At 40.0% G+C, this 13,061-nt stretch overlaps 1 protein-coding gene across 4 annotated transcripts in view; it reads left to right on the top strand.

The window, feature by feature from the left end:
• The window catches only part of EVI5 (ecotropic viral integration site 5), a 263,815-nt gene that overhangs the window by 152,469 nt on the left and 98,285 nt on the right, over positions 1-13,061 (top strand). For all 4 annotated transcript variants that reach the window (XM_089668945.1, XM_089668944.1, XM_089668943.1 and 1 more), the window contains 2 exons: positions 643-783; positions 1,871-2,029. In XM_089668945.1, coding sequence (XP_089525071.1) covers positions 643-783; positions 1,871-2,029 — 300 coding nt within the window. The remainder of the gene's footprint in view (positions 1-642; positions 784-1,870; positions 2,030-13,061) is intronic.

Below are 13,061 nucleotides of genomic sequence, written 5' to 3'. Positions count from 1 at the left end.
AGTCCGACGTACTTCATAAGAGGCATGTCGAGTTTATTGAAGTTGTATTTTTTTTTTTTACATAATTTTTTGGAAAATTAAAAAAATTTTCACTTTTTTTTTTTTTACATATGGTCACCAGTGCAGTACAGTGTCATCATATAACTGGCATGGCGGTAATCAGGGACACTGGCAGTATGAAAAAAAAAATATATATTTTTTTTATTTTTTTATTTTTATTACATTTTTTTTTTTTTTTCATATTTCACTATGACCAAAGTAGTAAAATGTTACCATAGTAACATTGTACTATTTGGGGAAGTGATCAGTATTTTTTATTTTTTTTACACAATTTGCTTATAGCAAAGAATTACTATAAAGCAAGCATTTACCTGAATGACATCGATTCATTCAGGGGGTTTTTTTTTTTTTTTTTGTCATCTACCGTGTCCGAGGTACACGGCCGGTGACAGATCACGCCGCTGCACGGCTCTGCAGGCGCGCAAACTGCGCATGCCCGGGAGGACGCCATATGGCGTCCATCCGGAACGCTGAGGGATTTTGCCGGCCACCAAACGGCCATTGGCCGGGCAGCAAATGGTTAAAAAGGCTGCTTTAGGATAACTACTGTAAAAATATTACATCTTTTGGAATTCTTCACAGAAAAACAGCTCGTTACCTGATGAGAACAACATTGCAAGGCTTCAAGAGGAGCTCATTGTGGTGAAGTTAAGAGAGGCAGAAGCTGTCACGGCTTTGAAAGAGCAGAAGCAGCAGATAAGGGATCTGGAAGATCACTGGCAGGTATGTACTTTTTGTGAAGATGGATATACTTGTATAGTACTCCATATTTGTAGTTGTCCGGTTATGCATACTGCTGCAAGTCTTGCACAAAATAGCAGCTTCTATCTAGCACTGTTTTATGCATTTATATGAAAAACGCTGTTGACTTTTAAGTTCCTGGTCAATGTAACTCTTGCTATGACTAATAGTCCTCCACATGTATAATGCGAAGTTGACTAACCACTGATTGATCTGTAGGTTTTTTTGCCATGAAAATCCTTCAGTGGGGAGATTGCACCTCTTTGACCTGTGCCACTATTTTCTTTACATCCTTGAAGTCTTAGGATGTGTTATTTATTTAATCCATTCAGTCAAGTATAGAGAAGGCCTTTCATATTGTGGGACCAGAAGTCTGAATACTCCATGAACACTTTTCCCCATTTCGTTAATTGTTTCTAACAAGTTCTTATGTAATCTGGGAGGCTCTGCTGCTGTTATGGATGTTCAAAGTTTAATAACATTCTTTATTGCTTGTGTGTTCAGCATAATCTGATGGACTATAGTTGGTAATGTCATGTGCATGGTTGGATTTATTTCAATGAACTAACAGATATTTCCATATTGGTAGAAAGGCAGCAGTGAAATGACTTGCTGTCCTGAAATTTTCAAATGTAACATAAACTGTATGCAATTATAATTTTAGGGCATCCTACAAAGACACCATCACTTATTGTCTATACAAAGACTACCTGTCCCCCCCACACACACGGGATAAATTTCCTCCAGTTACATGGAAATCACGTGACCTCTGATACGTGACCGTGGTTGAGTTCGAATAGCCAATTGCCAGACCAAAACATTGTCATCTGGGTGTGGGGAGGTCTAGTGATTCCCCTGTAGACTCTGGAACTTATACAAGAATGCTGCTAAAGGTAGACAGTGAGGCAGCAAAGGTATCATGCCAGAAGGTATGAGATCTAAATGGGCAATATGTCAGTTTCTCTTCTTTCATCACTTTTCAGAAACTTTTTTTTTTTTTTTGGGGGGGGGATCAGTTTTTGTATGTAAGAAGCAATCGCACCTAACATGTATTGCTTTATTATTGCAGAGACATTTAGCCCGCACTGCAGGTCGATGGAAAGATCCTCCCAAAAAGAACACTATAAATGAGCTGCAGGATGAATTGATGAGCGCACGCCTAAGAGAAGCGGAAAGACAAGCAGATGTACGAGAAATGAAGCAACGAATGATGGAGTTGGACACACAGGTATGGGATCATCTTTCATACTAGCACGTTATGACATTACCCTGCGGAGAGGAACAGGTTTTGTTTTTTTTTTTTAAATGTTTACTACTTCTATTTGTTCTGCGCTATAAGGGGATGTCCTGGTTTTTTTTTTCTTGTGGCTTTTTTTTTTTCTTCCCATCTCATTTGCTGTATCTGGGGGAGGAGGGGGGATGCATTTCTATACCTCTATTTTTAGGCAGCTTATCCGTTTGCTTTAGAAAAAGTTAAATGATATTAAATACAGAAAATATATATACAGTGCTCAGCATAAATGCGCACACCCCAGCAGATTTGTCAGAAAACCTTTATTTTCCTTTTAGAATCAAAATTTTCTAAGGGACACTATACTACAAAATACTCCCACATATGTGGGGCATTGATTGCAAACAAGGTTTGTTAATTTGCACACACAAAGTATTTTCCTAACAAGTTCGTTCAAGACCATGTTGGAAAAATGAATACAGCCAAATGAAAGACTTAAAAACAAAGGTAAATGTTAGACAACAAAATTCTAATTAACAAGAATTCAACTACAGGTGAGTCTAATTGTTAAACAGGTGTTCAGCAGTTGATTATAAAAGAGCATTACTTAACAAAGAAAACTCCTTCCCATTTAATGCTGTCAGCAATGGCACCACATGGAAGAGAAATGTCACAAGGGCCGAGAGAGAAAATAATTTCTTTTCAAAAGAAAGGTGAAAGCTACAAAAATAATACTCTGCAGGACAGAAGGGATAAAGAGGAAGAGGCAATTTGGAAGAGCGATGGAGCGAATTGGGAATACAGTTTATAACCTATAATGTGAATGGGCTGAGTTGTCCGGGGAAGAGATTTAAGTTGTTTAAGGAGTTACATCATAGGGCAACGTCAGTGGTATTTTTACAGGAGACGCATTTTGAGATAGAGGCAAATGTGAAATTGAAATCTAAATATTATCCAATATGGTACTATGCAGACTCTCCAATTAAAAGAGCAAAGGTTGCAATAGGTTTGGCAAAGAATATGAGATTTGAGCTAGAGGACAGAAGAACCGATCCGGAGGGGAGATTTTTATTCTTAAAAGGTAAACTTCAGGGGATTGAGTGTACTTTAGCCAATATATACTGCCCTAATAAAAACCCGGAGATGTATATGAAGGGTCTGTTGAAAAAATTAATGGAGTTTAAAAAAGGGCGTTTGATAGTTGCAGGAAATTTAAATTTCTGTATGGACCCACAAAAGGATAATACCTCCTCTGTGCAAAGAGAGGGGAGTAGGTCTCTGAGAGCTTTGAAAAAAGTGATGCATGAATATCAACTAGTGAACATCTGGAGAATAATGCATATGAAAGACAGAGACTATACCTTCTTCTCTAATGCACACGAGATATACTCGAGATTAGATTACATCTTAATAGACCATCAACTTATAGAACATCTGGTTAAAATCGACATAGAGACAAGAACGTTCTCGGATCATGCCCCGGTCGTAATGAAAATGGGATGGGGAAGAAGGTGGACTGGAGGACTAGGGTGGAGGTTAAATGAGGCTCTTCTTCTGGATGAGGACTTAGTTCAGAAAATCGAGAAAGAGATTAAGGTATATTGTAAGGAGAACGAAACAGAGGAAGTATCGATAGCTACAGTCTGGGAAAGTCACAAGGTATTTATAAGAGGAATCTTGATTGCGGCAGGAGCAAGGAAGAAAAAAGAAAGAAGAGAGAGGGTCAGTGGGCTTCTAAAAGAAATACTGGACCTGGAGCAGATCCATAAAAAGAAAATAACAAAAGATACAAGACAGAAGTTAATGGATAAAAAAGAAGAGCTAGAGAAGTTGATGGATGAGGAGAAGAGAAGAGTATACAACAGGGTTTTAAATGAGAGATATAGATGGGGAGATAGACCAGGAAAATACCTAATGAGAGCTTTGAATAAAAAGAAAAATAGGAACTATATAGAAAAGATAAAAAGTCCTAAGGGGGAGTTGGCCCACTTAACTAAAGAGATTATTAAAGTGTTTACGGAGTATTACAAAAAGCTATATAATATTAATCCCCAAGGTCCTCTAAAAGAAGCTCAAGAGGGAATCAACGAAAAAAAGTTGATATATTTAAAAAACGCGGGATTACCAAAACTAAGTGAAGCTCAGTTGAACTCCTTGGACGTGGAAATTTCCCAGGAAGAAATTAAAACAGCATTAAGAAGCACGGGGGGGGGAAAGCCCAGGCCCGGATGGCTATACAGTTAAGTACTACAAGAAATTTACTGAAGTGTTGTTACCCAAGCTGGAAAAGTATATGAATGCTCTGGGAGGTGGGATGGAAGTGAGGAGAGAATCTTTACAGGCCCACGTAGTACTTATTCATAAGGAGGGAAAAGACCCATCTCAGTGCTCCAGCTATAGACCTATTTCATTATTGAACACAGATACCAAACTGTATGCAAAGGTTTTAGCAAACAGGTTAAAAGATCTAATGTCTGAATGGATCCATGGAGATCAGGTGGGCTTCGTACCTGGGAGAGAGGGTAGAGATAATGGCTTGAGAACCCTGATGCTTATTCAGAAAAGTAGAAAAGGGAAAGCCCCGGTGGTGCTCTTGTCAATTGATGCAGAGAAGGCATTTGATAGAGTGGACTGGGGCTTTATGATGGACAACTTAAAAGTGTTGGGGATAGGTGATAGAATGCGTGAGTGGATAAGTAAATTATATAGGGAGCCTACTGCAATCATCACGGTAAATGGGGAGAGATCAGAACCCATTGGAATGTCTAATGGAACAAGACAGGGTTGCCCACTGTCCCCTTTACTATATGTGTTGTCACTCGAACCTCTGTTGTCAATAATAAGGAACAGTGGAGCGGTAAAGGGAATTCAGATAGAAACTATAGAACATAAAGTGGCGGCCTTTGCGGACGACCTATTGTTCTATGTGGGGAATCCCCGAATAACTCTCCCAAGTATAATGAAGATTCTGAAGGAGTATGGTGAACTATCAAATCTAAAAATTAATCCAACGAAAACAGAGATCTTGAATATTAATATATCAAAAGATGAAAAAGAAAAACTACAAAAAGAATTCCCCTTTGTATGGAGAGAAAAAGAGATAAAATACCTAGGAATAAAACTCACTTCCTCATCTAAGTACTTGTATAGATTAAACTATATTTCTTTGATAAACGAGATCAGGGAAGACTTAAAAAGACTAGAAGGAGGAAACCCATCCTGGATAGGTCGTATAAACCTAGTTAAAATGGTAATTATGCCTAAAATATTGTATAGATTTCATATGGTACCAATTAAAATTCCAGAGGCCTTCTTTAAGATAATAAAAAAAATGTTAACAAGATACATATGGAAGAATAAAAAACCAAGAATAGCATATGAAACATTGAGTAGGACTAAAGAGAAAGGGGGATTGGCTCTACCAGATGTCAAGAGATATTATAAAGCAGTGGTTTTAGCAAGAATATACGACTGGACATTTAACCATAAGGGGAAAAGTTGGGCAACAATTGAAAATGATCTTAGTGGAATTAGATTGAGTCAGATGATATGGGTTCCAGCACAGTTTAGAGGAATTAAAGAAAGCACAAGTATTTACACTTTAAATGTTTTAAGGGTATGGGACAATTTGCACAAAAACATGAAATGGGAATTTAATTCTATACTAATGCCCCTTACAAACACTGAGTATTTTCCCCCGGGAAAGGATAAGATATCAGGGAGATGGTTTAGAAAGGAGGATACCCAACTGAGAGATGTTCTGGTGGAGGGGGAATTGAGATCACTTAAAGAATTAATAGAGAAGAAGGGAGATATCTTTATTAGAATAGATGAGTGGAAATATCAATTGAAATGTTTTATTGGAAATCTCCCGAAACCCCTGAGATCAAAACAGGAGTGGAATATGTTTGAAAGGCTGTTAGAAACACGAAGGGATGGGAAGCACGGTATTTCAAAAACCTATAGAATACTCACAGAATTAGACACAAACACAAAGTTAAGTTTTATAACAAAATGGGAAAGGGATATGGAAGTTGGGTTTGACGAGGACAAACAGAGAAAGATGTTTAGATTAATACACGAGAATGTTAGTATGAGAGAGGTTGAGATTAATTATAAGTGTATGACACGATGGCACATTACACCGAGTGTTGAGCACAAGATGAATGGGGAAAATTCAAAAATGTGTTGGAGAAGATGTGGAGAGATAGGCACGGTGTTTCACATATGGTGGGAATGTCCGAAAATCCAGGCTTTTTGGAAGGTAATAGTCAAACTGATTGAAGAAATAACTGAAATTGACATAGGGTTAGACCCAACGACGTGCCTCCTACATAATGTGGAGATATCTGTAAATAAATACAAAAACTCAGGCGTCTGGTACTTCTTAAATGCGGTGAAAGGGTTGATACCCAAGTCTTGGCAGAAAACTGAGGTACCGAAGGAGGAAGACTGGATTAGTAGAGTAAACCAGATAAGCAGAATGGAAAGATCATACCATATGCAGGAAGATAGCATGGGAGTTTATTATATGAGATGGGAAAAGTGGGAAAAGGCAGGATTGAAAGAGAAATATAGGAAATTATGAACTAGGATGTTAGCTAAAAATTAATAAGCCTCGATAGATTAGAACGGGTTAGAGTCTGCAGGGGGGGAGGAGGGGTGGGAAGGGCTGGGGGGGGATGGGAAAGAAAAAATTTTTTTAGAAGGGGAAATGTAGAAATGTTATAAATGTCTATTTATATGTGAATCGGTTCCCTTTTTGGGTTTTTGTATTAATATGAAAAATTTTATAAATATTTAAATAAAAAAGAAAAGAAAAAAAAAAGAAAGCTACAAAAAGATCAGCAAAGCTTTACTTATCAGTCAGAATATTGTAGCAAATGTGATACAAAATTTTAACAAAGATGGAACTGCAATCATCTCACAGAGATGTGAAGGCCATCTGTGGAAATTACCACCATGACAAGAGTGTCTTCTGATGAGAAGGGTTGAAGAAAATCGCCATGCAAGTTCATTGCAGTTAGCGAAAGAAGTAGAAAGCCAAACTGGGGCGATTGTTTCCCATGACACAATACGGCTTACACGACACAAGAATGGCATGCATGGGTGTCGTTCACAAACAAAGACTCTCAAAAAGCCTGCCTAGAATTTGCCAGGGCTCATGCTGAAAAAGACTACTGGGACTCTGGAGTGATCAGACCCAGATAAATATTTTTGGAACTGATGGCTTCAAAACTGTAAGGTGTCGCAAAAGATGAGGAGTACAAAGAAAAATACATGGTGCCTACAGTGAAGCATGGTGGTGGCAGTGTCCTCCTGTGGAGCTGCATGAGTGCTGATGGTGGTGGGGATCTGAATTTCATTGATGGTATCATGAATTCACAGATGTACTGATCTATCTATCTATCTATCTATCTATCTATCTATCTATCTATCTATCTATCTCTGCTTTTCTTAACCACTTCAAGTCCGGACACTTTCACCCCCTTCCTGTCCAGACCAATTTTCAACTTTCAGTGCTATCACACTTCGAATGACAATTGCGCGGTCATGCAACACTGTACCCATATGAATTTGTTAGCATTTTTTTGAGACAGATAAAGCTTTATTTTGGTGGTATTTATTCACCACTGGGATTTTTATTTTTTTTGCTATATAAATGAAAACGTCCAAAAATTTTGAAAGAGTTTTTCTTATACAATTTTGCAAATAAATAATATTTCATCATAAATCTTGGCCTAAATTTGTTCAGTTATCTTTTTAGTAAAAAAAATATAAGCCAAATTAGTTTATAACCAAAAATTGTAATTTAAAATTTTTTTTTAACTGTCCTATATTTTTTTCTTTCTTTTTTTTTTTTTCCATACTGTCACCATAGCAGTACAGTGTCAACATGGGGGGGGGGGGGTGTGATGAAGATAATTTTTTTTTTTTTTTACACTGATTGCTTTTACACCCATAAAGGCTGTAAAAGCAATCAGCCATTGAGAAATGCTGTGTGAGCTGTGATTGGTCACAGCTTGTCACATGGTACAAGGCTGTTGTGAAGAGCCTTGTACCATGTGACCTCTGTGATCATTCACAGATTTCACATGTTGTAAGCAATGATGTCAGAAGTGACATCTTGCTTACTACTCTGCATATGATCACTGATTGGCCAATTAGTGATCACATGATCAGGACTTCGCACAGAGGTCCCGTATGACGATCGGCGTTCCATGGTGTCCTGAGGACACAGCGGGCACCGGATCGCGGTGCTGTGCGCTTGCAAGGAGCGCACACAAGCAGGTGGCGAGGAGGCCGTTTATAATCGACCACCCTCCCCTGCACTGCTACCATCTGGCCGTTTATATACAACGGCCGAATGGGAGGTGGTTAAATGAAGTGGTTGCATTACTTTTCTTCTTTCAGGCGTTTTCTTTCATCTTTACCTGGTTATCACACTTTTGACTGGGTGTCTTCACTCTGGATGGAGGAGCAGTGGAGACTCTTTTGGACAGCAGTATTGTGAATCTGGTGAGAGGCTAGTTTTAGATGCACTGGTAATTTAGATGGACTTGAGCTCCACTATCACTCTTTTTTTTTCTTTTGAGATAAAAGTTTACTTAAATGAATAAAAACTGACTGTTGTAACACTGGCCAGCTTTCAGTGGTTTCTCTCAGCCCTCTAAATGCCACTTTTGCTAAACAGTTTGGTCTGTTAAAGGAAGTAGAAAAACACCAGACTTATTGTCTGGATCACCAGTTGAAAATAAGGGTTAAAAGCCTATAAAAGTAAACTAATGCAACCATCCAATCTAAAGATTGGTATGGTGCAGTATATTTTTTGTGTGTAGAGTTTAATACCGCTTTAATTGCAGTTTATAAAGATATACAATTGGTTTAAGGTTAATGGTAAACGTATTGGGGTTGTTTAAGACTGTGCAAAGCAAAATGCAGCAACCAATGAAATTTTCTTTTTTCCCTTATCTGAATAATGACCAAAACCAAGTCACATGCGTTGTGGCTTACTGCTGTCCACCCAATATAATTGTCTTTTCACCTTTACATAAATTGTGCAGGCATATATTGTAATTTTAAGCACGTTTATTTGCTTTTGCAAATAATGTATAGCAACTTAGAAATGTTTAGGGTGGAATTAAATACACATTACATTATGTGGTTGCCCACCATTGCCAAGCAGATGTCAAATATTTAGGATTTCTCTTTACGTTTGTGTGGGATGCAGAGACTTCCATTGCTGAATCGTACAACCACATCCTTCCTATTTTGCCTGATTTATACCTTGTGTCCTTATTTGATGTTTAGTTAAGTCACAACTTGGTGTGATGCCATGCCTTGTGAAATAAGTTGCACAAATGATTTTAGTTCTCTAAAGCCTCCTTAGAGGAAAGCTGTGAAGATTGAATGGGCACGTCAAAATGCTGATTTATTTTGAGAGGTATAGGCTTCCTTAGCCTGGATTTCCAAACTGGAGTCCTACATTGTATGTTTTAGAAGGGTGACATATCAGTGGCTGTCATCCTGATCCTAGCTTCATTATCTAGCAATTCAAGTGAAGGTGGTAGCAAGGCACTGAATACAAATCCTTTTCCAGCAGACAAGATGGTCTATATCTGAGCCAAATGGTCTAGGTTAGGCAGCTGTTTACAAAACTGGGGTCATCCAACTTGAGAAGTTTATATGTAGTTGAACAGTGAGAGTCTGAAGGTTTTGGTTTTGCAAGGGTCGACAAGGGGCCAAAACATCTCCCTGCATCTGGGCTATAAATGATACAAGAAATAAAAAAATAGAAATGTGGATTAAAAAAAAAAAGTTTATAAAATGACTTTAGTAGGAAGTCTGTGAAGAAAACTTTAACCATTTTAAAGCGGAACCTCACTCTCTCTCAATCAACATTGACTATTCTAATCCCTATGCTGCCAGCATTAGTAATTAGATAAGTAAGAATATCACATTTAGTTGTTTTAAACAGGTGTGTTTTTTGTTACATTTCTTCAGTTATTTCCTGGTTTCTAGGTTTCGTGTGGGCTTGCTCTTGAGCCACGTTCTGTGTTTCCACTGTGATTGACAGCAGTGGGAGACAATGGCTCCCTCTGCTGTCTTTGAGCCTATGTGGAGGTAGAGAGCAGAGAGGGACTCCACTGTCAAGCATGGTGCTGGAGCGAGATCAGGCCCAGGTAAGTATAGGGGGTGCTGCAATCAGGTGTTTTGCTTTTTTTTTTTTTTTTTTTTTTTTTTTTTAACCTTAATGCATTTAAACATTTTTTTTTAGCTACGCAATGTTAATGTAAATATGTAACAAATTTGAAAAGTTGAATTACATATTTATATCTTGCAATTATTGAAATCATGAATTTTTATTTTATTTTGTAAACTGGATATTAATGCGGTATTCACTTCAAAACCAAAAATGTAATCTATAGCAGCTCACCAATCATATGTGGTGGCTGCCTCAGTTTTTTTTCTTTGGCTTTTTGCCTATTTGTTTTCATCTGGTAATCTGGCCAGTAACACACCTACTGTATTAGATTGCCTGCACTCTGGATGAAGGGGCACCTTTTGGATGGCAGCATTGTCAGTCTGGGGAGAGGGGAGTGTTAGAACTAGCAGATTTAAATACACTAACAAATTGAAGCTAACCGCCAACTAATGCTTCATAAACAATTACAGTAAACAGTTTTCCCTTTTGGGTAAAAGTTTTACATAAAAGCTGGTCATTTTTAAGCACCTCCATTAAATGGTCTGTCTCATTACCTGTAAACATATCCATAGATGGTTTGAATCTCAGACTGTTCAGCAGGGGATGGCTGCGAACCAGTTTATGGGCAGGATGGTTGTATCCAAGCCGATCCATCGATACTTAGGTACAACCAGCATGACGGACTTCTAGCATGCGATTATTGCCAGTGGCTATAGCCGCTAGCAATAATCATTGTGTTCTTCCAGGAGGGACTGCTCCCCCCCCCCCCCCCGGAGAATTCAATAGCTCAGAGGACAGGATTCCCTTGTCAACATTGACTGTGTTGATGGGGGAATTGAGCAATCACATCGTCTATGGCCAGCTTAACTGCAAGAAGTTTTTGTGCTGGAAAAACTGGTGATAATAGAAGAAAGTTGGTCTAAAAATGGAAACTAATACATCAGTCACATCTAAGAATTGGTACGCTGCAATATGTTTGCTGTGGGTTTAATACTGCTTTAAAGGGTAACTCCACTTTCGTGAGAAAAGTTAGTGTATACAATTGGGACACAAGCCATATGGTAATAGAATGTTATTAAAAATTTACCTTACCTTTTCAATCTGCAGAGCTGTAATTTTCAGTAAAATGCAATATGGCTACCTTGAGGGTATTCTGTACACAGACGGTGTACAGAACACCCACAGAGATGTAATTGGCTTACTGATTTTTCCCAGAAGTCTACACCCAAGATACAGTTCAATTAAATTGTTCAGTCAGTTTTTCTTCACAGTTATAAAATCAAAAAATTATCAGCGCAATCAAAAACTCTATTTACCTACATGAAAGAGTATTGCCAGCTGACCACTAAAGGTGAATTCCACAACATCTAAGTAAATTATCATATCTTGAAGTGCAGTCTTATAAAAAGTTCTCAAGCAAAGGTAATAATCACGGGTGATGTCCTACTTCTGACTTCACCCACGGTCATCTTACTCACCTGTCTGTACTATTGAACGCTCCACAGTGCACTTACTATAAGTGCTCCATTTGTGATTGTAATTTTAATTACCGTATTTTCCGGCGTATAAGACGACTTTTCAACCCATTAAAACCTTCTGAAAAGTCGGGGGTCGTCTTATACGCCGGTATACGGCGAGCCGGTGTCAGGGCGGCACTTTTTCGAGGGGCGGTCCGGCGCCGCCCCCCCTCCTCCTCCAACGGACACTAAGTACAGGGGTGGGCAGAGGGGCTGCTGTACCTTACCTGGCTCCGGTCCTGGTCCCACGACGATCCGGTCCAGGAAGCGCGGCTGCTCCTTCAGTTCGGCAGCTCGTTGGTCGCGCGGCCGCTTGGCTCCGCCTCCTCACCGGTGATTGGGCGCCAGCACTGGAAAGGCACACAGGCGACCAATCACCGAGGAGGCGGAGCCGAGCGGCCCCGCGAAAATCGAGCAGCCGAACTGAAAAAAGGAGCAGCCGCTCCTCTCCCCCACTGACACTAATGATGCGGCACTGTTCCTCCTTCACACTGACACCAACGATGAGGCACTGTTCCTCCCCCACTGACACCAACGATGGGGCACTATTCCTCCTCCCCACTGACACCAATGATGGGGCACTATTCTCCCCACTGACACCAATGATGGGGCACTATTCTCCCCACTGATACCAATGATGGGGCACTATTCTCCCCACTGATACTAATGATGGGGCACTATTCTCCCCACTGATACTAATGATGGGGCACTATTCTCCCCACTGATACTAATGATGGGGCACTATTCTCCCCCACTGACACCAAGGATGGGGCACTATTCCTCCTCCCCACTGATACCAATGATGGGGCACTATTCTCCCCACTGACACCAATGATGGGGCACTATTCTCCCCACTGACACCAATGATGGGGCACTATTTTCTCCACTGATACCAATGATGGGGCACTATTCCTCCTCCCCACTGACACCAATGATGGGGCACTATTCCTCCTCCCCACTGACACCAACGATGGGGCACTATTCCTCCTCCCCACTGACACCAACGATGGGGCACTATTCCTCCTCCCCACTGACACCAACGATGGGGCACTATTCCTCCTCCCCACTGACACCAACGATGGGGCACTATTCCTCCTCCCCACTGACACCAACGATGGGGCACTATTCCTCCTCCCCACTGACACCAACGATGGGGCGCTATTCCTCCTCCCCACTGACACCAACGATGGGGCGCTATTCCTCCTCCCCACTGACACCAACGATGGGGCGCTATTCCTCCTCCCCACTGACACCAACGATGGGGCGCTATTCCTCCTCCCCACTGACACCAACGATGGGGCGCTAT

Source organism: Staurois parvus, unplaced genomic scaffold (genome assembly GCF_062004578.1).
Source record: "Staurois parvus isolate SC_StPar_1 unplaced genomic scaffold, SC_StPar_1.0 ptg000066l, whole genome shotgun sequence".
Lineage (NCBI taxonomy): Eukaryota > Metazoa > Chordata > Amphibia > Anura > Ranidae > Staurois > Staurois parvus.
Note: the sequence above shows the minus strand (reverse complement) of the source record. Positions and strands in the feature narration are given on the sequence as shown.